Below are 24,911 nucleotides of genomic sequence, written 5' to 3'. Positions count from 1 at the left end.
CCAAAATCCTCCCCAAAATTCCCCAAAATCCTCCCCAAAATTCCCCAAAATCCTCCCCAAAATTCCCTCAAACCCTCCCCAAAATGCTCCCCAAAATTCCCCAAAATGCTCCCCAAAATTCCCCCAAATCCTCCCCAAAAATCCTCCACAAAATCCCCAAAATTTCCCCCAAAATCTTGACCCACGGAAGGGGCCCGGGGGGAGAATTTTGGGGCATTTTTTGGGTGGATTTTGAGGTACATTTTGGGCAGTTTTGGGGTTTTTTTGTGTAGTTTTTTAAGGTATTTTTGGGTGGATTTTGTGCTATTTTGGGGTGGATTTTAGGGAGCTTTTGGGATATTTTTGGGAGGGTTCTGGGGTCACTTTTGGGTGAGTTTTGGAGTATTTTTGGAGTAAATTTTGGGCGGTTTTGGGGCATTTTAGGTGGGTTTTTTGGTTATTTTTGGATATGTTTTGGGGAATTTTTGGGTGGGTTTTGGAGTCACTTTTGGGTGAGATTTGGAGTATTTTTGGGGTCACTTTAGGGGGGTTTCGGGGCCACTTTAGGCCAGTTTTGGAACTTCGTGGTATTTCAGGTGGGTTTTTTGGGTATTTTTGGATAGGTTTTGGAGGATTTTTCGGGCATTTTTGGGTGGATTTTGGGGCATTTTTAGGTGGATTTTGGGGCATTTTTGGGTGGATTTTGAGGCATTTTTGGGTGGCTTTTGAGGCATTTTTGGGTGGGTTTTGGGGCATTTTTGGGTGAATATTGGGGTATTTTTGGGTGGGTTTTGGGGCATTTTTGGGTGGATTTTGGGTCATTTTTGGGTGAATATTGGGGTATTTTTGGGTGGGTTTTGGGGCATTTTTGGGTGGATTTTGGGGCATTTTTGGGTGGATTTTGGGGCATTTTTGGGTGGGTTTTGGGGTATTTTTGGGTGGGTTTTGGGGCATTTTTGGGTGGATTTTGGGGCATTTTTGGGTGGATTTTGGGGCATTTTTGGGTAGGTATTGGGTTGATTTTGGGGTGGTTTTGGGGCACTTTTGGGTGGATTTTGGGGCATTTTTTGGTGGCTTTTGGGGCATTTTCAGTGTCACTTTCCCGCCGTCCGTACCGATCGCTCTCTCCCATCCCGTTCCGGTCGCTCTCTCCGTTCCATTCCCATCCCGTTCCGTTCCGTTCCATACGGATCGCTCTCTCCCGTTCCCGTTCCGTTCCGGTCGCTCTCTCCCATCCCGTTCCCGTTCCCGTCCCTTTCCGTCCCGTTCCGTCCCGTTCCCGTTCCATTCCCATCCCGTTCCGTTCCGTCCCGCTCGCTCTCCCGTCCCGTCCCTCCCCGGCCGCCGTCCCCTCGTGCCGCGGTCGCGGCGCCGCCCCGATGGCGGCGGGCGGCGGGGCCGGGCCCGGGCGGGCCCTGGAGGCGCTGCTGGAGATGGGATTCGGGCCCCGGCGGGCGTGAGGGCGGCACCGGGACACCGGGACACCGGGGGGACCGGGGATAACGGGGGGACACCGGGACAGCGGGGGGACCGGGGGGAGACCGGGGAGAGCGGGACAGCGGGGATAACGGGGATAACGGGGGGACAGGGGGGGACACCGGGACACCGGGGGGACCGGGAACGGCACCGGGACACCGGGACACCGGGGGGACAACGGGGAGACCGGGGGGACCGGGGATAACGGGGACACCAGGACAGCGGGACAGCGGGGATAACGGGGGGAGACCGGGGATAACGGGGGCACAGCGGGGATAACGGGGGGACAGCGGGACAGCGGGAGACCGGGCATAACGGGGAGAGCGGGGGGACCGGGAACGGCACCGGGACACCGGGGGGAGACCGGGGACAGCGGGACACCGGGACAGCGGGGAGAGCGGGGGGACACCGGGGATACACCGGGGGGACAGCGGGGAGGGGGCCCGGGAACGGCACCGGGAATGGGGTTATGGGGGGGGTGGGACATGGAAAGGCCCCGGGATCCCCCAAAATAACCGGGACCCCCAAAATAACCGGGACCCCCCAAAATAACCGGGACCCCCCAAAATAACCGGGACCCCCAAAATAACCGGGACCCCCCGGTCCCGCAGGGCGAAGGCGCTGGCGCTGACCGGGAACCGGGGAGTGGAGCCGGCCATGGACTGGTGAGGGGGACCCCGAAAACAGCCCCGGGACCCCCCAAAATACCCAGCGGGATCCCCCAAAAACAGACCCGGGACCCCAAAAACAGCCCCGGGACCCCCAAAAACAGCCCCGAGACCCCAAAAACAGCCCCGGGACCCCAAAAAACCCAGCGGGATCCCCCAAAAACAGCCCCGGGACCCCAAAAACAGCCCCGGGACCCCAAAAACAGCCCCTGGACCCCCAAAAAAACCCTGGGACCCCCAAAAAATCCAGCGGGATCCCCCAAAAACAGCCCCGGGACCCCAAAAACAGCCCCGGGACCCCAAAAACAGCCCCGGGACCTCAAAAACAGCCCCGGGACCACAGAAAAAAACCCCAGGACCCCCAAAAACAGCCTCGGGACCCCCAAAATGATCCCCAGGACACCTGAAATTCCACCTAGGACCCCCAAAAACCCCCTAAGACCCCCAAAAACAGCCTCGGTAACCCAAAAATTCCCTTTGGGACCCCAAAAATCCCCCTGGGACCCCTGAAATTCCCTTCGGGACCCCAACCCCTCCCAGGACCCCCAAAATTCTACTTGGGAACCCCAAAATTCCTCCCAAAAACCCCCTGAGACCCCCAAAATTCTCCCCAGGACTCCAGAACCCCCCCTGGGACGCCCAAAATTCCCTTCGGGACCCCAAAACACCCCCGGGAGCCCCAAAATTCCCATCAGGGTCCCCAAAATTCCTTCTGGGACCCCAAACCCCCCCCCCCCCAGGATCTCCAGATTTCCCTTTAGGACCCCTGAAATTCCTCCTGGGACCCCAAAAACCTCTGAGACCCCCCAAAAACCTCTGCAGAACCTCAAACCCCCCCTGGGACCCCCAAAATTCCCATCAGGGTCCCCAAAATTCCTCCTGGGACCCCCCAAAAACTCCCTGAGACCCCTAAATTCCCTTCATGACTCCCCAAAAACCCCCTGACACCCCAAAATTCCTCCTGGGATGCTGCAAAGACCTTACAGAGCCCCCCAGGACCCCCCCAATTTTGGGTCCCCCCCCAATTCGGGGGTCCCCCCGATTTTTGGGTCCCCAGGCTGGTGGCTCATGAGGACGACCCCGACTCGGACCCCGAACTCCCCCCGGGTTTGGGGGCGCCGCCCGCGGGCCTGGGGGGGCCCCGGCAGCCGCCGGCCCCCGAGGACGAGACCCAGAAGTGAATTTTGGGGTTTAAAGGGACATTCTGGGGTCTGGGGGGGAAATTTTGGGGTTTGGGGAGGGAATTTTGGGGTTTGGGGAGGGAATTTTGGGGTTTGGGGAGCTCAGGGATATTTTGGGGTTCAGAGCGGTTAATTTGGGGTTTCAGGGTGGTTTTGGGCAGAGTTTTCAGGTATTCTCAGGAGGGCTTTGGGGTATTTTTTGGTGGGTTTTAGGGTATTTTTTGGTGGATTTTTTGGGGTATTTTTGGGAGGGTTTTGGGCTGGTTTTGGGGCACTTTACGGTGAGTTTTTTGGGTATTTTTAGGAGGGTTTGGGTATTTTTGGGAGGGTTTTGGGCTGGTTTTGCAGCATTTTATGGTGAGTTTTTTTGGTATTTTTAGAACGATTCTGGGGTATTTTTGGGTGGATTTTGGGGATGGTTTTGGGGTATTTTTCAGTGGGTATTTTTAGGACTATTCTGGGGTATTTTTGGGTGGATTTTGGGGATGTTTTTTGGGTATTTTTCAGTGGGTATTTTTGGGTATTTTTAGGACGATTTTGGGGTATTTTGGGGTGGATTTTGGGATGTTTTTTGGGTATTTTTCAGTGGGTATTTTTAGGACGATTTTGGGGTATTTTTGGGTGGATTTGGGGATGTTGTTTGGGTATTTTTCGGTGGGTATTTTTAGGACGATTTTGGGGTATTTTTGGGTGGATTTTTGGGATGGTTTTGGGGTATTTTTCAGTGGGTATTTTTGGGTATTTTTAGGACGATTCTGGGGTATTTTGGGGTGGATTTGGGGATGTTGTTTGGGTATTTTTCAGTGCGTATTTTTAGGACGATTCTGGGGTATTTTGGGGTGGATTTGGGGATTTTTTGGGGTATATTGGGGGAGTTTTGGGTATTTTTGGGGTTCAGGCTGTTTTGCGTCCCAGGCTGCTCTCCGAGGCTGGCAGGAGCGCGGTGCCTCTGGGATTTTGGGGCTCAGGGATACTTTGGGGTTCAGAATTTGGGGTGTTTTTGGGTCCCAGGCTGCTCTCCGAGGTGGGGCAGGAGCGCGGTGCCTCTGGGATTTTGGGGCTCAGGGATACTTTGGGGTTCAGAATTTGGGGTGTTTTTGGGTCCCAGGCTGCTCTCCAAGGCTGGCAGGAGGGCGGTGCCTCTGGGATTTTGGGGCTCAGGGATACTTTGGGGTGCAGAATTTTGGGTGTTTTTGGGTCCCAGGCTGCTCTCCGAGGCGGGGCAGGAGCGCGGTGCCTCTGGGATTTTGGGGCTCAGGGATATTTTGAAGTTCAGAATTTGGGGTGTTTTTGGGTCCCAGGCTGCTCTCCGAGGCTGGCAGGAGCGCGGTGCCTCTGGGATTTTGGGGCTCAGGGATACTTTGGGGTTCAGAATTTTGGGTGTTTTTGGGTCCCAGGCTGCTCTCCGAGGCGGGGCAGGAGCGCGAGCGGCGGCGCCGGGGGCAGGAGCTGGCCAAGCTGCGGGAATGGCGGCGCGACGAGGAGCGGCGCCGCGCGGCCGAGGAGCGGCGCCGGGAGCGCGCCGAGGAGCGGGCGGCGCGGTGAGGGACCCCAGGCGCCGAACTCCGGGGGAGCCGCCCCGAATTTCCTCAAATTTCCACCCAGAAAAATCCCGGGAGGAGCTGGGTCCTCTGAGCTGCCGGGGGCGCCAAAATGGCGGGAAAAGCCCTCAGGAAAAAGGGGAAAAGCCCTCACAAAAAAGGGCGGGAAAAGCCCTCAGGAAAAACGGGAAAAGCCCTCAGGAAAAAGGGGAAAAGCCCTCACAAAAAAGGGGAAAAGCCCTCAGGAAAAAGGGGAAAAGCCCTCAGGAAAAACGGGAAAAGCCCTCAGGAAAAAGGCGGGAAAAGCCCTCAGGAAAAAGGGAAAAGCCCTCAGGAAAAAGGGAAAAGCCCTAAGGAAAAAGGGCGGGAAAAGCCCTCAGGAAAAAGGGAAAAGCCCTCAGGAAAAAGGGGAAAAGCCCTCAGGAAAAAGGGGAAAAGCCCTCAGGAAAAAGGCGGGAAAAGCCCTCAGGAAAAAGGGGAAAAGCCCTAAGGAAAAAGGGGAAAAGCCCTCACAAAAAAGGGCGGGAAAAGCCCTCAGGAAAAAGGGCGGGAAAAGCCCTCAGGAAAAAGGGGAAAAGCCCTCACAAAAAAGGGCGGGAAAAGCCCTCAGGAAAAAGGCGGGAAAAGCCCTCAGGAAAAAGGGGAAAAGCCCTCAGGAAAAGGGGAAAAGCCCTCAGGAAAAACGGGAAAAGCCCTCAGGAAAAAGGGGAAAAGCCCTCAGGAAAAAGGGGAAAAGCCCTCAGGAAAAAGGCGGGAAAAGCCCTCAGGAAAAAAGGCGGGAAAAGCCCTCAAGAAAAAGGCGGGAAAAGCCCTCAGGAAAAAAGGGGGGAAAGCCCTCAGGAAAAGGGGAAAAGCCCTCAGGAAAAAAGGGGGGAAAGCCCTCACAAAAAAGGGGAAAAGCCCTCAGGAAAAAGGGGAAAAGCCCTCAGGAAAAAGGGGAAAAGCCCTCAGGAAAAAGGCGGGAAAAGCCCTCAGGAAAAAGGGAAAAGCCCTCACAAGAAAGGGGAAAAGCCCTCAGGAAAAAGGGGAAAAGCCCTCAGGAAAAAGGGGAAAAGCCCTCAGGAAAAAAGGGAGGAAAGCCCTCACACAAAATGGGAAAATCCCTCACAAAAAAGGGGAAAAGCCCTCAGGAAAACGAGTGGGAAAAACCCTTAAAAAAAGGGGAAAAGCCCTCACGAAAAAGGCGGGAAAAGCCCTCAGGGGCAATGGCGGCACCATGGGGGTTTTGGGGGGACAAAAACCCCTCAGGATTCCCTCAGACCATAAAAATTCCCCGGATTCCCACCTGAAAACCTTTTGGGGACGCTCCCTGCACCGCCAAACCTGAGAGTGCCACCCTAAAACTTCGGGGGTGCCCCTGGAGATCCCCTGGGATCCCCAAAATTCCCTTAGGATTCCCCAGATCCTCTCAGGATCTCCCAAATTCCCCTACAATCCCCCAAATCCTTTGGGATGCGCCCCAAATCCCCTCAGGATTCCCAAAATTCCCTCAGAATCCCCCAAAATCTCCTCAGGATTCCCAAAATTCCCTCAGGATCCCCCAAATCTCCCCAGGATTCCCCACATCCCCCGGGATTCCCAAAATCCCTCTGGGATCCCCCAAATCCCGCCGGGATCCCCCGGATTGCCGCAGCCCCTCCCGATTTTTAGGGATCCCAAAAGTTTCGGGGAACCCCTGGAAATTTGGGATTTCCCCCCAAACTCCCCAGGCAGAGGGTGCGGGAGAAGATCGAGCGGGACAAGGCGGAGCGGGCACAGAGGGTGAGCGGGATCTCAACAAATTTTGGGGATCCCAGGGGATTTGGGGGATCCCAGGAGATTTTGGGGGGATCCTGAAGGATTTGGGGGGTGGATCTTAAGGGATTCTGGGGGGGGGGGGGGGTGGTACCAAAGGATTTGGGGGATCCTGAAGGATTTGAGAGGATTCCAAAGGATTTTGGGGGGATCTCAAAGGATTTTGAGGGATCCCAGGGGATTTTGGGGATCCCAGGGGATTTTGGGGGATCACAAAGGATTTGGGGGGTGGATCTTAAGGGCTTCTGGGGGGAGATCCCAAAGGATTTGGGGGATCCTGAAGGATTTGAGAGGATTCCAAAGGATTTTGGGGGGATCCCAGGGGATTTGGGGGGATCTTAAGGGATTTTGGGGGGGAAATCCCACAGGGTTTTGGGGATCCTGAAGGATTTGGGGGGATTCCAAAGGATTTTGGGGGATCACAAAGGATTTGGGGGGTGGATCTTAAGGGATTCTGGGGAGATTCCAAAGGATTTTGGGGGATCACAGAGGATTTAGGGGATCCCAGCGGATTTGGGGAATTCCCAGGGGATTTGGGGGATCCCCGAGGCCACTCTGGGGTGCAGCCCCGCCGGGATCCCCCAAATCTCCCCCTGCCCCTCCCGCAGTTCGCCCCCACCCCCCCGGAGCCCCCAAATCCCCCCCGGGAGCCGCCCCGGGAGCCGCCGGCGCCGCGGGAGCACGAGCACTGCCGGATCCAGGTGGGGATTCGGGATCCCTGATGGGATTTGGGGTCCCTGATGGGATTTGGGGGGTCCTGATGGGATTTGGGGGGATCCTGATGGGATTTGGGATCCCTGATGGGATTTGGGGGGATTCCTGATGGGATTTGGGATCCCTGATGGGATTTGGGGTCCCTGATGGGATTTGGGGGAGCCCTGATGGGATTTGGGGGGATCCTGATGGGATTTGGGATCCCTGATGGGATTTGGGGGAGCCCTGATGGGATTTGGGGGGATCCCTGATGGGATTTGGGGGGTCCTGATGGGATTTGGGGGAGCCCTGATGGGATTTGGGGGGATCCTGATGGGATTTGGGGGAGCCCTGATGGGATTTGGGGGGATCCTGATGGGATTTGGGATCCCTGATGAGATTTGGGGTCCCTGATGGGATTTGGGGGGATCCTGATGGGATTTGGGGGGATCCCTGATGGGATTTGGGGTCCCTGATGGGATTTGGGGGGATCCCTGATGGGATTTGGGGGGTCCTGATGGGATTTGGGGGATCCCTGATGGGATTTGGGGGGATCCCTGATGGGATTTGGGGGGATTCCTGATGGGATTTGGGGGGATCCCTGATGGGATTTGGGGGGTCCTGATGGGATTTGGGGGGATCCTGATGGGATTTGGGGGGATTCCTGATGGGATTTGGGGTCCCTGATGGGATTTGGGGGAGCCCTGATGGGATTTGGGGGAGCCCTGATGGGATTTGGGGGAGCCCTGATGGGATTTGGGGGGATCCCTAATGGGATTTGGGATCCCTGATGGGATTTGGGGGAGCCCTGATGGGATTTGGGATGGATTTTGGGAGGATCTGGGGGATCTGTGGGCTCCCCGATGGGATTTGGGAATTCTCTGATGGCATTTTGGGGGATTTTGGGAGGATCTGGGTGGATTTTGGGTTATTTTAGGTACCTTTTAGGTTATTTTGGGTACATTTTGGGTGATTTTAGTCACATTTTGGGTGGTTTCTCCCCCAGCTGCGCCTGCCGGACTGGGGTTGATTTTGGGTTATTTAGGGTGATTTGGGGCACATTTTGGGTTATTTAGGGTGATTTGGGGCACATTTCGAGTGATTTTGGTCACGTTTTGGGTGGTTTTAGTGACGTTTTGGGTGATATTGGTCCCGTTTTGGGTGGTTTCTCCCCCAGCTGTGCCTGCCGGACTGGGGGTGATTTTGGGTGGATTTAAGGTGATTTTGGTCCCATTTTGGGTGGTTTTGGTCCCGTTTTGGGTGATTTTGGTCCCGTTTTGGGTGGTTTTAGTCCCGTTTTGGGTGATTTTGGTCCCATTTTGGGTGGTTTTGGTCCCGTTTTGGGTGGTTTTAGTCCCGTTTTGGGTGTTTTTAGTCCCATTTTGGGTGGTTTTAGTGACATTTTGGGTGATTTTGGTCCCGTTTTGGGTGGTTTTGGTCCCGTTTTGGGTGTTTTTAGTCCCATTTTGGGTGGTTTTAGTGACATTTTGGGTGATTTTGGTCCCGTTTTGGGTGGTTTTGGTCCCGTTTTGGGTGGTTTTAGTCCCGTTTTGGGTGATTTTGGTCCCGTTTTGGGTGATTTTGGTCCCGTTTTGGGTGGTTTTGGTCCCGTTTTGGGTAGTTTTGGTCCCGTTTTGGGTGGTTTCTCCCCCAGCTGCGCCTGCTGGACTGGGGTTGATTTTGGGTGGATTTAAGGTGATTTTGGTCCCGTTTTGGGTGGTTTTAGTGACATTTTGGGTGGTTTTGGTCCCGTTTTGGGTGTTTTTAGTCCCGTTTTGGGTGGTTTTAGTGACATTTTGGGTGGTTTCTCCCCCAGCTGCGCCTGCCCGACGGCCGCGCGCTCACGCAGAGTTTCCGGGCGCGGGAGCCGCTGGCGGCCGTGCGGCTTTTCGTGGAGCTCCAGGGGGGCCCGGGGGGCTCGGGGGGTTTGGGGGGCGGCTCCGGGGGTCCCCCCGAGCCCTTCAGCCTCCGCACGGCCTTTCCCCGGCGCCTCTTCACCGACGAGGACATGGAGAAACCCCTGCAGGAGCTGGGTGGGTCCTGGGGGGCTCCGGGGGTCCTGGGGGGCTCTGGGGGTCCTGGGGGGTTTGGGGACCTCCTAAAACAGTTTCCAGGGAATTTTGGGGGGTCCTGGGGGGAGTCTGGGCGGTCCCTGAAGGGGTCAAGGGGTTCAGGGGGTTCTGGGGGGATTTGGGGGGGGTCTTCAGGGCATTTTGGGGGTCCCCGGAGGGGGGGTTTGGGCAGGGTCTAGGAGAGTCCTTGGGGGGTTTGGGGGATCCCCGAGGGGATTTTGGGGGTCCCTGGGGGGATTTGGGAAGGGTTTGGGGGTCCCTGGGGGGATTTTGGGGGTCCCTGGGGGATTTGGGAAGGGTCTGGGGGTCCTTGGGGGGGTTTGGGGGTCCCTGGGGAGATTTGGGGGGGTCTCCAGGGAGTTTGGGGGGGTCCTGTGGGGATTTGGGGATCCTGGGGGGCATTTGGAGGGTCCTTGGGGGGTTTAGGGGGGCCCTGATGGGTTTTGGGGGTCCCTGAGGGGATTTGGGAAGGGTTGGGGGATCCTTGGGGGGGTTTGGGGGTCCCTGGGGGGATTTTGGGGGTCCCTGGGGGATTTGGGAAGGGTTTGGGGGTCCTTGGGGGGGTTTGGGGGTCCCTGGGGAGATTTGGGGGGGTCTCCAGGTATTTTTGGGGGTTCTTGGGGGTTCCTATGGGGATTTGGGGATCCTGGGGGGCATTTGGAGGGTCCTTGGGGGGTTTAGGGGGGCCCTGATGGGTTTTGGGGGTCCCTGAGGGGATTTGGGAAGGGTTGGGGGGGTCCTTGGGGATTTTGGGGGTCCCTGGGGGTGATTTGGGGGATCCAGGGTGGGTCCTGGGGGGGTTGGTGTGTCTCTGAGGGAATTTTGGGGGGATTTGGGGGATTTTTTTGGGGTGCTCACATTCCCCCCCCTTTCCAGGCCTGGTTCCCTCCGCCGTCGTCATCGTGGCCAAAAAGGAGGGGAGCTGAGGGGGGGCACTCCCCGAGAACCCCAAAACCCCCCGAGAAAACCCCAAATAAACTGGAAAAAATTAAAATTGAAAAAGTCAAACCCAAAGGACTCCAAATAAACCCAACAAACTCCCAAACAAATAAAAAAAAATCCAAAAAAAACCAAATAAACTCCAAAACCTCCCAGAAAGCCCCAAATGAAGTGGAAAAAAAATTTTAAAAACTGTAAATAAACAAAAAAAACTCCAAATCTAAAAAACTCCAAAATAAGCGTCAAAAAACTCAAACCCAAATAACCCCAAATAAAGGGACAAAAAATTTAAAAAAAAGCAAATAAACCCAAAAAAAATTACGAAATAAACCGCAAAAAACTAACCCAAAAATCCCAAATAAACCCAAACCAACTCCAAGTGAGCCCAAAAAAACCCCAAATCAGACCCAAAAAAGTCAAATTAACCCAAAAAAGTCAAATTAACCCAAAGTGACCCTAAAGAAACCAAAAACAGCCCCTAAAAATCCCCCCAAAAATCCAAATAAACACCAAAAAAACCCCCCAATAAACCCAAAAAACCCCCAAATAAACCCAAATCCCCCACAAATGAACCCCAGAAGCCCCAAGCCCCTCTGGAGCCGGTTCCGGTTCTTTATTGGCGCGCGGGCGCCGGTCGGTGCCGGTCCCGGTGCCGGTTCCGGTGCCAGTCCCGGTGCCGGTCCCGGTGCCGGTCCCGGTTCCCCTCACGGCTCCGGGCGGCGCCGGCGTCCCACGGGGTCGGCGAGGATGACGATGGCCCAGGCGCCCAGACCTGCGGGGAGGGGGAGGCTGCAGCACCTGGGCACACCTGAGATACACCTGAGATACACCTGGGGGTACCTGGGCACACCTGGGGGCACCTGAGATACACCTGGGGGCACCTGGGCACACCTGGGGGCACCTGAGATACACCTGGGGGCACCTGGGCACACCTGAGGGAACCTGGGCACACCTGAGATACACCTGGGGGTACCTGGGCACACCTGGGGGCACCTGAGATACACCTGAGATACACCTGGGGGCACCTGAGATACACCTGGGGTTACCTGGGCACACCTGGGGCATGGCTCACACATCTGTGATACACCTGGGCACACCTAAGGCACAGCTGGGGGCACCTTAGATATACCTGGGCACACCTGGCGGTACCAGGGCACACCTGGGCACACCCCAGGACCCTCCCCCACCCATGGGAGCCCCAACCCCTCCCCCTCCCCAGGATTCCGGGGGGAATTTGAGGTGATCTGGGAATTTGGGGCCATTTCGGGACAACTTGGGGCACCTCAGGGACATTTAGGACAATTTGGGGATATTTCTGGGGCCATTTTAGAGCATTTTGAGGACATCTTGGGGCCTTTTTGGGACTTTTTGGGGCATTTTGGGATCGTTTGGTGCCTTTTTGGGATATTTTAGGACTTCTTGGGGCCATTTTGGGACTTTTCGGGGCATTTTGGGATCGTTTGGGGCCTTTTTGGGATATTTTAGGACTTCTTGGGGCCATTTTGGGACTTTTTTGGACTTGGGGCCATTTTGGGATAATTTGGGGCCATTTTGGGAATATTTGAGGACGTTTGGCAACATTTTGGTGCCATTTTGGGACAAATTGAGGCCATTTAAGGGGCCTTTTGGGAATTTTCGGGGATATTTTGGGGAATTTGGAGACATTTTGGAGAAATTTGGGGACACTTCCAGCCACCTGGGGACATTCCCATGATTCGAGGACGCCCTGAGCCGTTTCGGGGCATTTTCGGGACATTTTGGGGCATTCCGGGGCCGCTTTGTGACAACTCCGAGACACTCGGGGGCTTTTCGGGGCCACTTTTTGACATTTCGGGGCCGCGTCGGAACATCCCGCGCCCCCCCCGCCCCCCGGGACCGCCCCCCCCCCCCCCTCACCGGCGGCCAGCGTGATCTGGGCAATGGCGGCCATGGAGGGCGGCGCGCCGCTGCGCAGGGCGCCGCGCGGGCCGCGGTACACCCAGAGCGCGGCCAGCAGCAGCCCCGCGCCGCTCAGCAGGCGGCAGCTCCAGCAGCCGCCGAACAGCGGCCGCGCCTCCGCGGGCTCCGCGCCCCGGCGCGACATGGCGGCACCGGAAGCGCCGCCGGAAGTGGCCGCGCCGCAAAAACCTCCGGGTGCGGCCGGCGCCAAAAAGAGTCCCGCGCGCACAGCGCGCCCCGCGCCGATGGTTCCGGGGGGAATTCAAGGTCGCCGGCAAACGGCGGCGCGGGCGGGGGGGGGGAGTCCCGGTGCTGACGTCACTTCCGGCACGGCGCCGCGCGGTGCGCCACGTTGTCGTCGGTCTGGGCGGCCTCGCGCAGCGCCGCCGCGATCAGCTCGTTGTGGCGCCGCCGCTGCGCCAAAGTCGCGGCGTCCCCGGCCGGCGGCGCCTGCGGAACGGGGGAAAGAACCGGGAATGACCGGCGGGTCCCGGCCCCGGGCGGCCCCGCGCCGCCTCCCGCCCGTACCTTGTCCCCGGCCGCCAGCGCCGCCCAGAGCAGCAGCCCCAGCGCCACCGGGACGGCGCCGCGGGCGAGCGCGCGGGGCCAGCGCGGGTCCGGCGCCATCGCGCGCGCTGCGCCGCTTCCGGCGCGCGGGAAAGCGGAGGCGGGGCCGGGGCAGCGGGACCCGCCCCCAACGGGGACCGGCGGACGCAGCCGCGAGAGAGAAGCGGATCGGAGCCGTTTATTGCCAAGTGAAAGCTCCGCGCGCTCCTCCCGCCGCCGGCGCGCTCCCGCGGCGCTGCCGCTGCCTCGGCCGGTCCTGCGGGGGAGAAGAGGGCGGTGAGGCGGCGGCCCGAGCGCTGCGGGGCTCCGGAGCCCCAACCCCGGCGCCAAACCCCGGCCCCTGTCCCGGCGCGTGAGGGTGGGACCGGCGGACGCCACCGCCGGCACCGAAGACATCGCGCCGGCCGCTGCTGTCCCTCCGCACATCACGGAGCCCGGCACGGCCCCGCCGGGGCCCGCCAAGAACGGGAGGAGCTCCCGGCGCCGCCCGCGCGCCCCGAGCCCGACCCCCGCCCGCGAACGGACCCGGCCCGGAGCGCGCCCGGCGCCGAAAGAGCGGCCGGGGCGGCGGCGGCGCTTTATACCGAGCCCGCGTGGGCGGGGCCTCGGAGACGTCCGCCAATAAAAGCCGCCGGCGCGCGCGCGCCAACCAATGAGAATAAAGCAGAAAAGATAGAGGCGGTGGCCTGAGGGGGGATTAGAATATGGGCGGGGCTCTCGGCAGCGCAGCCAATCAGAACCCGCCGCCGCCCTCGCGCGCGCGCGAGCCAATGAGATTTGTGGGGTGGGGCGAAGGAGGGGGCGGGGTTTGAGACCGGAAGCGCGGCCGTACCGGAAGTGGCGGCGGCGATGGGGATCGGCGGGAAAATCAACCGGCCCCGAACGGTCCCGGGGGGCTCCGGGGGCACCGGGGGGAACCGGGGGGACACCGGGGGGGGCGGGAGGGGCCTCACGAGCGGCCCGGCGGGAGGCAGAGCGCGGGGGGGAGCGGAAATCCCCAGCCTCACGCGCTGCCGGTAACCGGTACCGGGGGGGGATCTCCGGTAACCCCGGGGGCGCCCCGGTGATTCCGCCGTGCCCCGCAGGAGCTGCGCAAGAAACTCTTCAAGCGGCGGCGGGAGCGGGCGCGGGGCCGGCGGCAGAAGCGGCGGTGAGCGGCGCCCCTCCCCCCTCCCGGTGTCCGGTGACCGGGGCGGGTCCCGGTGTGACCGGACCGGTCCCGGTGTGACCGGGGGCGGGTCCCGGTGTGACCGGACCGGTCCCGGTGTGACCGGGCGGGTCCCGGTGTGACCGGGGCGGGTCCCGGTGTGACCGGACCGGTCCCGGTGTGACCGGGCGGGTTCCGGTGTGACCGGACCGGTCCCGGTGTGACCGGGCGGGTCCCGGTGTGACCGGGGCGGGTTCCGGTGTGACCGGGCGGGTCCCGGTGTGACCGGGGGCGGGTCCCGGTGTGACCGGGGGCGGGTCCCGGTGTGACCGGGCGGGTCCCGGTGTGACCGGGGGCTCCCGGGGCTCTCTCCGGTGCAGGGCGGCGGCGGCGGCGGCGGCCCCGGTGTGGGGGAAGCGGCAGCGGAAGGAGCTGAAGCGGCTGCGGCGGGGGTGAGCGGGGGAGGGGCACCGGGGGGCACCGGGGGCGGCACCGGAGCCGCCCTGAGCCCTCCCGGTGCCCCCAGCGCCCGGCGGCCGCGCCGAGACCGGGACGGAGACGGAGGAACGGCGGAGATGGAGCCGTGACACCGGGGACGGACCTGGGACACCGGGGACACCAGTCCCTGCCTCAGTTTCCCCAATCTCTGCCTCAGTTTCCCCGGTCCTGCCTCAGTTTCCCCAATCCTGCCTCAGTTTCCCCTTTCCTGCCTCAGTTTCCCCAATCCTGCCTCAGTTTCCCCGGTCCTGCCTCAGTTTCCCCAATCCCTGCCTCAGTTTCCCCTTTCCTGCCTCAGTTTCCCCGGTCCTGCCTCAGTTTCCCCAATCCCTGCCTCAGTTTCCCCGGTCCTGCCTCAGTTTCCCCTTTCCTGCCTCAGTTTCCCCGGTCCTGCCTCAGTTTCCCCAGCCCCCGGCCCAGCTCCGGTCGCGGTGACCCCGATCCGTGTCCCCCTGTCCCCAATAAAGGCGCCCGCTCGCTCTGTCCGTCCGTCCCTCGCGTGTCCGTCCGTCCCGCGGCCGGGGCGCCGGACCCTTTTCGCGGTGGCACCGGCGGGGCGGCCGCTTCCGGCGGGGGCGCGCCCCGCGCACGCGCAGCCGCCCGGCCCCGCCGCGCTCGCCATGTCGGCGCTGTGCGACCCCCCCGGCGGCGCCCGGGCCCCGCTCAGGTACCGGGAGCCCCGGGGAGGGGCGGGAGGGCCCCGGGAGCCCCCCCCGGGAGGGACCCCCCGGACCGGCACCGGATCCCCCCGGGCCTCCCATCCCCTTTTTTAATCCAAATTTTCCCCATTTTTCTTCTCATTTTCCCTTTTCTAACCCCATTTTTCCCCATTTTCCCCCTCCCTAACCCCCATTTTACCCCTCGTTTCCCCATTTTACCGCTTTGCTCCATTTCCCTCCCCTTATCCCTTTTTAACTCCTCTTTAACCCTTTTAAACCCCATTTTTCCCCATTTCACCCAATTTGTACCCCATTTTTCCCCATTTCACCCCTCCCTATCCCTTTTCTAACCCAAATTTCCCCATTTTACCCCGTTTCCCCCCTCCCTATCTCTTATTAACCCATTTTTTCCCCATTTTTCCCCATTTCCCTGTTTCCTCCTTCCTATCCCTTATTAACCCCGTGTTACTCTTCTCTATCCCTTATTAACCCATTTCCCCCCCATTTCTCCCCCATTTCCCCCCCATTTCCCCCCTTTCCCCCCATTCCTCCCCGTTTCCCCCCATTTTCCCCCATTTTCCCCCATTGTCTCCCCATTTTCCCCCCATTTTCCCCCATTTCTCCCCATTTCCCCCCATTCCTCCCCCCTTTCCCCCCATTTTCCCACCTGTTTCCCCCCATTTCTTCCCATTTCCCCCCATTTTCTCCTCGTTTCCCCCCATCTCCCCCCATTTCTCCCCATTCCTCCCCCATTTCCCCCCATTTCTCCCCATTTCCCCCCCATTTCTCATTTCCCGCCATTCCTCCCCCATTTCTCCCCATTTCCCCCCATTTACTCCCCATTCCTCCCCCAATTTTCCCCCCCTTTTCCCCCCCATTTCCCCCGTTTCCCCCGTTCCCCGCCGCAGCGCGCAGGAGCTCTCGCAGGAGGTGAAGGCGTTCCTGAGCGGGCTGGACCCGGCGCAGGGCACGCCGCTGTCGCCGGCGGCGCACGCCCGCTGCGCGCTGCGGCTGCTGCGCTGCCTGCCGCCGGCGCGCCACGCGGCGCTGCAGCACCTGCGCGGGCTCTTCGACGAGCAGGTGTGCGCGCACCTGCTGCAGCGCGAGGCCGGCGCCGCCGCCGCCGCCTCGCCGGGCGCCGAGGCGCTGCAGGAGGCGCGGCGGGCGCTGGCCGAGCTGGTGGCGGCCAACCCGCGGGCCTGGGCGCCCGGCGTGGCGGCCTGGGCCAGCGAGCTGATGGGGCAGCTGAGCAGCAAGTACGCGGGCCGGCCCGGCGTGCCGCCCGCCGCCAGCCTCAACGAGCTGCTGCAGCTGTGGATGGCGTGCCCGGCCACGCGCGCGCTGCTGGACATCTACAGCCAGTGCCTGGCCGCCATGGCCGGCAGCTGCCCCGACGCCTGCGTGGACGCGCTGCTGGACACCTCGGTGCAGCACTCGCCGCACTTCGACTGGGTGGTGGCGCACGTGGGCTCCTCCTTCCCCGCCACCATCATCAGCCGCGTGCTGTCCTGCGGCCTCAAGGACTTCTGCGCCCACGGCGGCGGCGGCGGCGGCGGCGAGGCGGCGGCGCTCGGCGACAAGCGGGCGCCCAAGATGGCCTCGGTGGTGGGCATCCTGGGGCACCTGGCGTCGCGGCACGCCGGCAGCATCAAGCAGGAGCTGCTGCGGATGTTCCGCGAGAGCCTGGGCTCGGCGCGCGAGCACCACAAGGCCACGGTGCCCTTCCTGCTGCAGCTGGCGCTGCTGTCGCCGGCGCTGCTGGCCACGGTGTCGGCCGAGCTGGTGGACGCGCTGCAGCCGCCGGTGCTCAACCAGCTGCACCAGCACTTCTCGGCGCTGCCCCGCGACGAGCTGGAGGCCACGGCGGGCGTGGCGGTGCACCTGCTGTGCCACGCCTCGGCCGGCGCGCTGCGGACGCTGCGGTTCCTGCTGGCCACGGCCGCGCCGGCCTCGGTCATCGCCGCGCCGGGGCCGGCGCTGCGCGAGGGCGTGCGCGAGGCCTGCGAGCGCCTGCTGCAGCTGCTGCTGCTGCACCTGCAGAAGCTGGTGCACGGGCGCGGCGGCGCCGGGCCCGCCGAGGCCGCCGCCCGTCCGGTGCCGTTCCTGGAGGCGCTGCGGCCGCACGTGCGGGAGCTGTGCCAGGACGCGCTGCGGCTGGAGCGGCGGCGCGGGCTGTGGCAGCAGCAGCTGCTGGCGCTGCTGGCGGTGCACTCGGCTCCGCACGGCGCGGCCGAGGCGCTCTTCTTCCTGCTGGCGCTGGCTCGCACGCCCGAGGAGCTGGCGCTGGCGCCGCAGCTGCGCGCCGGGCTGCGCGCCGTGCTGCCCGACCCGCTGCCCGCCGCCGTGGCCGCCGCCGTGGCGCAGATCCACGCGGGCCGCCTGCCCGAGCCGCAGCTGGCGCAGCTGCTGCGCAACCTGGCGCTGCTGCTGCAGCCCCGCGAGCCCGAGGGCGAGCCGGGCGAGCCGGCGCTGGGCGCGGCGCTGGCGCGGCACCTGCCCGACCTGGCGCAGCTGCTGCTGCACCCGCGGCCCGAGGTGGCCGAGGCGGCGTGCCGGCTGCTGGCCGCCTGCCCGCTGCCGCGGGCGCTGCCGCCGGCGCACCTGCTGCCGGCCGTGCGCGCCGCCGTGCGCCGCTTCTTCGCCGGGCTGCGCCGGGGCGACGCGGCCGCGCCGGCGCCGGGCGCGCGGCTGCTGGCGCGGCTGAGCGCCGTGAGCCCCGCCGCCGCCAAGGCCGTGCTGGCGCAGCTGGTGGAGGCGGCGCTGGGCGGCCGCGACGCCGAGCTCTTCGGCGAGGCCGAGCCGGACGGGCGCGGCGAGGCCGCCGCCGCCGCCGCCCCGGGAGCCGCGCCGGCCTCGCTGCTGGACGACAACCGGCGCCTCGCGGGCGGCCCCAGCGCGGCGGGCGGCGTGTGGTCGGTGTTCCACGGCGGCGTGATCGGGCGCGGGCGCAGGGCGGCGGGCGGCGGCGCTCGGCGCGGCGCCGAGGAGCTGAGCCGCAACACGCAGGCTTTCCTCAGCCTGCTGCTGCGCTGCTGCCGCGGCGCCGCCGTGGGCGCCGAGGCCGCCAAGGCGGTGGCGGCGGCGCTGGTGGAGGCCGTGTGCCCCGAGGCGGCGGGCGCCGAGCTGGCCTGGCCGCCCGAGGAGCTGGCCCGCGCCACGGTGGAGCGGGACCTGCGCATCCTGCGCCGCTTCCGCCGGCAGCCGCTGCTGTTCCCGCTGCTGCGGCTGGTGGCCGGCGGCCGGCCGGCGCTGTGCTACTGCTCCGTGCTGCTGCGGGGGCTGCTGGCCGGGCTGGTGGCGCACTGGGACGCGTGCCGCGCCGGCAGCACCGCCGCCTCGCCCTGGCACCTGCGGGCGTCCTGCGCGCTCGTGGCGCTGCTGGCCGAGGGCTCGCTGCTGCCGCCCGTGCTGGGCAACATGCACGAGCTGTTCCCCGAGCTGGCGCCCTTCGAGGTGCACCTGCTGCTGCTCAGCGTCTGGGGCTACCTGCGCGACAACAGCCCGCTGCCACAGAAGTTCACCTTCCAGCCCCGCCTCGGCGCCTTCCGCCGCGACTTCGGCCGCGACGCCGACCTGGGCAAGCACCTGGCCGTGCTGCACAGCGTGCTGCACCGCAACATCCACCGCCTGGGCCGCATGGCCGCCCGCTTCTACCCCTGAGCGGGCCGCGGCGCCGGGGACGCTCCGGGAGGGGCTCCCGGGGCGGCTCCGGGGGGCGGCCGGCGCCGAGAGTTGGAGTTTGTAAAATAAAGGAAGTGCAAGGCAGAGAAGGGTCTGGAATTGTGGGGGTTTGGAGGGTCTGGGGGTGTTCAAAGGGGTTCTGGGGACGGTCTGGGGGTGTCCAGAGGGGGTCTGGGGGGTTCTGGGGAGGGTCTGGGGGTGTCCAGAGGGGGTTTGGGGGATTCTGGGGACGGTGTGGGGGTGTCCAGAGGGGGTCTGGGGGGTTCTGGGGACGGTCTGGGGGTGTCCAGAGGGGGTCTGGGGGGTTCTGGGGAGGGTCTGGGGGTGTCCAGAGGGGGTCTGGGGGGGTTCTGGGGACGGTCTGGGGGTGTCCACAGGGGGTCTGGGGCTGTTCAAAGGGGGTCTGGGGGGTTCTGGGGGTGTCCAGAGGGGGTTTGGAGGGTCTGGGGGTGTCCACAGGGGGTCTGGGGCTGTTCAAAGGGGGTCTGGGGGGTTCTGGGGGTGTCCAGAGGGGGTTTGGAGGGTCTGGGGGTGTCCACAAGGGGTCTGGGGCTGTTCAAAGGGGGTCTGGGGGGTTCTGGGGAGGGTTTGGGGATGTCCACAGGGGGTTTGGAGGGTCTGGGGGTGTCCACAGGGGGTCTGGGGGGTTCTGGGGGTGTCCACAGGGGGTTTGGAGGGTCTGGGGCTCTTCGAAGGGGGTCTGGGGGGTTCTGGGGACGGTCTGGGGGTGTCCACAGGGGGTTTTGGGGGTTTCAGGGGTGCGTTGGAGGATTTGGGGGTGTCCAGGAGGTCCTTTGGGGCATCCAAAGGGGGTTTTGGGGGTGTCCAAAGGGGGTTTTGGGGGTCCTTGGGGGGAGTTTTGGAGGTCCGTGGGGGATTTTGGGAGGTCTCGAGGGTCCTGGTGGGGTCATGGGCGTTTTTGGGGGGTCCCGAGGGTCCCTGGGGGAGTTTCGGGGGGTCCCAGGGCTGTTTTAGGGGTCCTGGGGCTGATTTGGGGGTCCCGGGGGGAATTTGGGGGTCCCGGGGCGCTCCTGTTCCCCCGCCCTGTCAATCACCGCTCTGTCCCCGCCCACCGCCCCACACCAGCCAATCACCGCCCTTGCTCGGGCCGTAACCCCGCCCCTTCTCCGAGCACCACCTTCGGCTCGGTGGGCGTGGCCTCTCTCGTCCTCGGCCAATCAGCGCCGAGCGCGGCGGCGGCGGCGGGAACGCGTCACTTCCGGCGGCGGCGGCGGCGGCCCCGAGGATGTTTTACCACGTGAGCGGCACCGGGGGTCACGTGGGCGGCACCGGGGGTCACGTGTCAGGCCGGGGGGGTCCCGGTGTTCTTCCGGGGGCTCCCGGGGGCTCCCGGGGCGGTCCCGGGGCGGTCCCGGTAACTCCCGGTGGCTCCCGGTAACGGCCGGTGCCCGCAGATCTCCCTGGAGCACGAGATCCTCCTGCACCCGCGCTACTTCGGGCCCAACCTGCTCAACACCGTCAAGCAGAAGCTTTTCACCGAGGTGGAGGGGACCTGCACCGGCAAGTGAGCGCGGGACCGGGGGAACCGGGGCGGGAGTAGCGGAACCGGCACCGAAATCCGCAAAACGGCAAAAAAATCCCGAAAAACGGCACAAAAATCCCCAAAAACGGCACCAAAATCCCCAAAAACGGCACAAAAATCCCCCAAAACGGCACAAGAATCCCCAAAAACGGCACCGAAATCCGCAAAAAACGGCACCAAAATCCCTAAAACAGCAAAAAAATCCCCAAAAACGGCCCCGAAATCCCCCAAAAAGGCCCCGGGAAAAACGCCCAACAAACCCCAAATAAATCCCAATAAATCGCAATCAATCAATCAAAATTAAATTAATTAACTGACATTAACCCCGTCTCTCGGGGGCAGCTTCGCTGTTGGCACCGGGGTGGTCCAGACCCCAATAAACCCCAATAAATCAATGATAAATCCCAATAAAACCCCAATAAATCAATGATAACCCCCAATAAAACCACAATAAATCCCCCGATGAGCACTAATTCATTAATTAATGGTTGTTAATTACAGGTACGGGTTCGTTATCGCGGTGACCACCATCGACAACGTGGGCGCGGGGGTGATCCAGACCCCGATAAACCCCAATAAACCCCAATCAATCAATGATAAATCCCAATAAACCCCAGTAAATCAATGATAAATCCCAATAAACCCCCATAAATCAGTGATAAATCCCCCAATGAGCACTAATTCATTAATTAACGGTTGTTAATTACAGATACGGGTTCGTTATCGCCGTCACCACCATCGACAACGTGGGCACGGGGGTGATCCAGACCCCGATAAACCCCAATAAACCCCAATAAATCAATGATAAATCCCAATAAACCCCAATAAATCAATGATAACCCCCAATAAAACCACAATAAATCCCCCGATGAGCACTAATTCATTAATTAACGGTTGTTAATTACAGATACGGGTTCGTTATCGCGGTGACCACCATCGACAACGTGGGCGCGGGGGTGATCCAGCCGGGCCGCGGCTTCGTGCTCTACCCCGTGCGCTACAAGGCCATCGTCTTCCGGCCCTTCAAGGGCGAGGTGGTGGACGCCGTGGTCACCCAGGTCAACAAGGTCAGGGGTCACCGGGGGTCAGGGGTCACGCGGGGGTCAGGGGTCACCCGGGGGTCACCCAGGCCGGCAAGGCCCGGCCTCCCCTTCTGTCGTTTTCTGTCTCGTTTTTATTAATTTCTGGTTTTTTTGGTCCCTTTCTGGGCCTTTTTCTCCTGGTTCTGCCCCGTTTGAATCCATTTTTATCCATTTTTATCCATTTTAATCCCTGTTTGCCCAATTTATCCCTTTTTATCCATTTTTGCCCATTTCATTCCTTCCTTTTTATCCATCTTCATCCCATTTTTCTCCCACTTTTATCCATTGTTATCCATTTTTATTTGTTTTTGCCCATTTTATCCTTTTTTATCCATTTTTATCCGTTTTTGCCCATTTTATTCCTTTTTATCCATCTTCATCCCATTTTTCTCCCACTTTTATCCATTGTTATCCATTTTTATTTGTTTTTGCCCATTTTATCCCTTTTTATCAATTTTTATCAATTTTTGCCGATTTTATTAATTTTTATCCATTTTTACCACATTTTTGCCCCATTTTTCCCATTTTTTCTCCCTTTTTCCCCATTTTCCCCATTTTCCCCCTTTCCCCCCATTTTTCCCCATTTTTGCCTTGTTTTTTCCCCGTTTTTGCCCCTTTTTCCCCCTTTTTTCCCCACTTTGCCCATTTTTGCCCTGTTTTTATCCCTTTTCCCCCACTTTTCCCTGTTTCTGCCCAATTTTTCCCACTTTTCCCCATTTTTCTCCACTTTTGCCCATTTTTGCCCATTTTTGCCCCGTTTTCCCGTCCCCAGGTGGGGCTGTTCACCGAGATCGGGCCGATGTCCTGCTTCATCTCCCGCCACGTGAGAGGGGGACGGGACCCCAAAAATGGCCAAAAGGGGGGAGGGGACCCCAAAAATGGCCCAGAGGGGGGAGGGGACCCCAAAAATGGCCAAAAGGGGGGAAAGGACCCCAAAAATGGCCAAAAAGGGGGAGGGGACCCCAAAAATGGCCCAGAGGGGGGAGGGGACCCCAAAATGGCCAAAAGGGGGGAGGGGACCCCAAAAATGGCCAAAAAGGGGGAGGGGACCCCAAAAATGGCCCAAAGGGGAAAGGGACCCCAAAAATGGCCAAAAGGGGGGAGGGGACCCCAAAAATGGCCAAAAGGGGGGAGGGGACCCCAAAAATGGCCCAGAGGGGGGAGGGGACCCCAAAAATGGCCCAAAGGGGAAAGGGACCCCGAAAATGGCCAAAAGGGGGGAGGGGACCCCAAAAATGGCCAAAAGGGGGGAGGGGACCCCAAAATGCCCCTTGGGGCTCTCCCTGACCCCTCAACCCCCCCTCCCACCATTTCCCACCCAAATTTTCCCCTGGGGACCCCAAATCTGCCCCAAATCCCCTTGGGGACCCCAAATCTGCCCCAGGGGACCCCAAATTTTGCCCCGGGGACCCCAAATCTGCCCCCCTGTCCCCCCAGTCCATCCCCTCCGAGATGGAATTCGACCCCAACTCCAACCCCCCCTGCTACAAAACCGTGGACGAGGTGAGGGGGGGTTTGGGGGATTTTGGGGGGTCCTGAGGGAAATTTGGGGGTCTTGGGGGGGTCCTTGGGGGTTTTGGGGGGACTTTGGGTGTCCTGGGGGGAATTTGGGGGGGGATCCTGGGGGGATCCTGGGGGATCCTGGGGGGATCCTGTGGAATTTGGAGTCCTGAGGGGTCTGGGGGCGTCCTGGGGGGAATTTCGGGGGTCCTGGGGAGAATTTGGGGGGTCCCGGGGGGATTTGGGGGGTCCCGGGGGGATTTTTGGGGGTCCCGAGGGGATTTTTGGGGGTCCTGGGGGAATTTTGGGGGTCCCGGGGGGATTTGGGGTTCCCGGGGGGATTTTTGGGGGTCCCGGGGGGATTTTTGGGGGTCCTGGGGGGATTTTGGGGTCCTGGGAGGATTCAGGGGGTCCCAGGGGGATTTTTGGGGGTCCTGGGGGGATTTTGGGGGGATTTTGGGGTCCTGGGGGGATTTTTGGGGGTCCCGGGGGGATTTTGGGGGGATTTTGGGGTCCCCACTGTCGCTCCCCCAGGACATCGTGATCCAGCAGGACGACGAGATCCGCCTGAAGATCGTGGGGACGCGCGTGGACAAGAACGACATCGTGAGATTCGGGGGGAAATCCCGGCCTTTCGGGCAAAATCCCAAAATCTGGGGGCAAATCCTGACATTTTGGGGGAAATGCTGAAATTCTGGGAGGAAAATTCCCAAAATTCAGGGGGGAAAACCCAAAAATTTGGGGGGAAAATCCTGAAATTGGGTGGGAATGCTGAAATTCGGGGGGTAAATCCCAAAATTTTGGGGGAATCCTGGGACTTGGTGGGAAATTCTGGGATTTGGGGGAAAATCCCAAAATTCTGCGGGGAAATGTTGGGATTTTTGGTGGGGAAATCCTCAAATCTCGGCACGGGGGGAGAATCCACAAATCCAGGGAGATATTCCCAAATTTGGGGGAAATTCCCAACATTTGGGGGCAAAATCCCAAAATCTGGGGGGAAATGCTCGAAATTCAGGGGGGAAATCCAAAAATTCAGGGGGGAACCAAATATTTGGGGGAAAATCTCAACATTTGGGGGAAAATCCCTAAAATTTGGGGGGAAATTCTCAAATTTGGGGGGGAAATCCCAAAATTTCAGAGGGAATTCTCAAATGGGGGGGGACATCCCAAATTTTGGGGGGGTCCCAGCTCCGGGGGGGGTCCAGGTCAGCCCCTCCCCCTCCCCTGATCCTTCCCCTCCCCCCCAGTTCGCCATCGGCTCCTTGATGGACGATTACCTGGGTGAGGCGGGGCCGGGATTTGGGGGGATTTGGGGAATTTTGGGGGTCCTGGGGGGATCTGGGGGAATTTTGGGGGTCCCGGGGGGATTCTGGGGGGTCCCGGGGGGATTTGGGGGAGCCCAGGGGGGATTTGGAAGTCCCGGGGCAGTTTGGAGGGTCCCGGGAGGATTCTGGGGAGATTTGGGGGGGATTTTGGGGGTCCCGGGGGGATTTTGGGGAGTCTCAAGGTGGATTTGGGGGGTCCTGGGGGAATTTTGGGAGTCCCGGGTGGGGTTTGGAGGGTCCCGGGAGGATTTTGGGGGGTCTCGGGGTGGATTTTGGGGTCCCTCATCCTTCTCTCCCCCCCCAGGCCTGGTCAGCTGAGCCCCAGGAGCAGCCGCGACCCCTCCCCAATTTCCCCCCCCTTCTCCCAAATTTTGGGAGCCCCACCCCCCCCATCCCCAATTTTGGGGGGTTCTGGCAGCCGGGCCCCTCCCCCAGAGCTGGGGGGGCTCTGTTTTCCCTCAATAAAGGCGTTTTTCCCAATTTTCCGCCTTTTTCTTTTTTTTGGGGGGGGCTCCGGGAATTTTGGGGGGGGTCTTCGCCTCCCTGGGGGGCCCACCGCGCCATCGCCGCTTTAAGGCGCCATCGCCGCTTTAAGGCGCCATCGCCGCTTTAAGGCAGCGTCGCCCCT

General features: G+C 61.2%; 6 protein-coding genes and 1 non-coding gene across 8 annotated transcripts; 4 read left to right on the top strand and 3 right to left on the bottom strand.

Moving 5' to 3' along the window:
• The first annotated feature begins 1,349 nt into the window (after positions 1–1,349).
• On the top strand, positions 1,350–10,418 carry UBXN1 (UBX domain protein 1). The gene is made up of 8 exons (XM_077789695.1): positions 1,350–1,435; positions 2,067–2,120; positions 3,181–3,300; positions 4,702–4,845; positions 6,555–6,606; positions 7,248–7,340; positions 9,149–9,365; positions 10,281–10,418. The coding sequence occupies exons 1-8, from the start codon at positions 1,359–1,361 to the stop codon at positions 10,328–10,330; spliced, it is 807 nt and encodes a 268-aa protein (XP_077645821.1). The 5' UTR covers positions 1,350–1,358; the 3' UTR covers positions 10,331–10,418.
• A 513-nt stretch (positions 10,419–10,931) lies between these two features.
• DMAC1 (distal membrane arm assembly component 1) lies at positions 10,932–12,520 on the bottom strand. The gene is made up of 2 exons (XM_021531113.3): positions 12,240–12,520; positions 10,932–11,115 (listed from the first exon to the last, which is right to left on the bottom strand). The coding sequence occupies exons 1-2, from the start codon at positions 12,424–12,426 to the stop codon at positions 11,048–11,050; spliced, it is 255 nt and encodes an 84-aa protein (XP_021386788.2). The 5' UTR covers positions 12,427–12,520; the 3' UTR covers positions 10,932–11,047.
• On the bottom strand, positions 12,498–13,387 carry LOC144247907 (uncharacterized). 2 transcript variants are annotated; one of them, XM_077789597.1, is made up of 3 exons: positions 13,374–13,387; positions 12,810–13,104; positions 12,498–12,731 (listed from the first exon to the last, which is right to left on the bottom strand). In XM_077789597.1, the coding sequence occupies exons 2-3, from the start codon at positions 12,906–12,908 to the stop codon at positions 12,600–12,602; spliced, it is 231 nt and encodes a 76-aa protein (XP_077645723.1). In that variant the 5' UTR covers positions 12,909–13,104; positions 13,374–13,387; the 3' UTR covers positions 12,498–12,599. The 2 variants fall into 2 exon arrangements, with proteins under 2 accessions (XP_077645723.1, XP_077645722.1); XM_077789596.1 differs by lacking the exon at positions 13,374–13,387 and having other exon boundaries at positions 12,810–13,359.
• On the bottom strand, positions 13,187–13,320 carry LOC144247967 (small nucleolar RNA SNORA57). Its single transcript, XR_013341402.1, has one exon. It is a non-coding gene; the product is annotated as a small nucleolar RNA SNORA57 (small nucleolar RNA).
• A 286-nt stretch (positions 13,388–13,673) lies between the features above and the next one.
• C36H11orf98 (chromosome 36 C11orf98 homolog) lies at positions 13,674–14,978 on the top strand. The gene is made up of 4 exons (XM_077789595.1): positions 13,674–13,733; positions 13,934–13,998; positions 14,376–14,447; positions 14,522–14,978. Exons 1-4 carry the CDS (start codon positions 13,698–13,700, stop codon positions 14,580–14,582), a joined length of 234 nt encoding a protein of 77 aa, XP_077645721.1. The 5' UTR covers positions 13,674–13,697; the 3' UTR covers positions 14,583–14,978.
• A 135-nt stretch (positions 14,979–15,113) lies between these two features.
• On the top strand, positions 15,114–18,922 carry INTS5 (integrator complex subunit 5). The gene is made up of 2 exons (XM_077789594.1): positions 15,114–15,160; positions 16,061–18,922. Exons 1-2 carry the CDS (start codon positions 15,114–15,116, stop codon positions 18,810–18,812), a joined length of 2,799 nt encoding a protein of 932 aa, XP_077645720.1. The 3' UTR covers positions 18,813–18,922.
• Positions 18,923–20,014: 1,092 nt separating this feature from the next.
• Positions 20,015–24,763, top strand: POLR2G (RNA polymerase II subunit G). Its single transcript, XM_077789694.1, has 8 exons — positions 20,015–20,091; positions 20,249–20,358; positions 21,284–21,443; positions 22,231–22,281; positions 22,896–22,961; positions 23,493–23,564; positions 24,206–24,239; positions 24,588–24,763. Exons 1-8 carry the CDS (start codon positions 20,080–20,082, stop codon positions 24,599–24,601), a joined length of 519 nt encoding a protein of 172 aa, XP_077645820.1. The 5' UTR covers positions 20,015–20,079; the 3' UTR covers positions 24,602–24,763.
• Positions 24,764–24,911: the final 148 nt, after the last annotated feature.

Source organism: Lonchura striata, chromosome 36, assembly GCF_046129695.1.
Source record: "Lonchura striata isolate bLonStr1 chromosome 36, bLonStr1.mat, whole genome shotgun sequence".
Taxonomy (NCBI): Eukaryota; Metazoa; Chordata; class Aves; order Passeriformes; family Estrildidae; genus Lonchura; species Lonchura striata.
The sequence above is the reverse complement of the archived record's forward strand: the minus strand, read 5'-3'. Positions and strand labels throughout refer to the sequence as shown.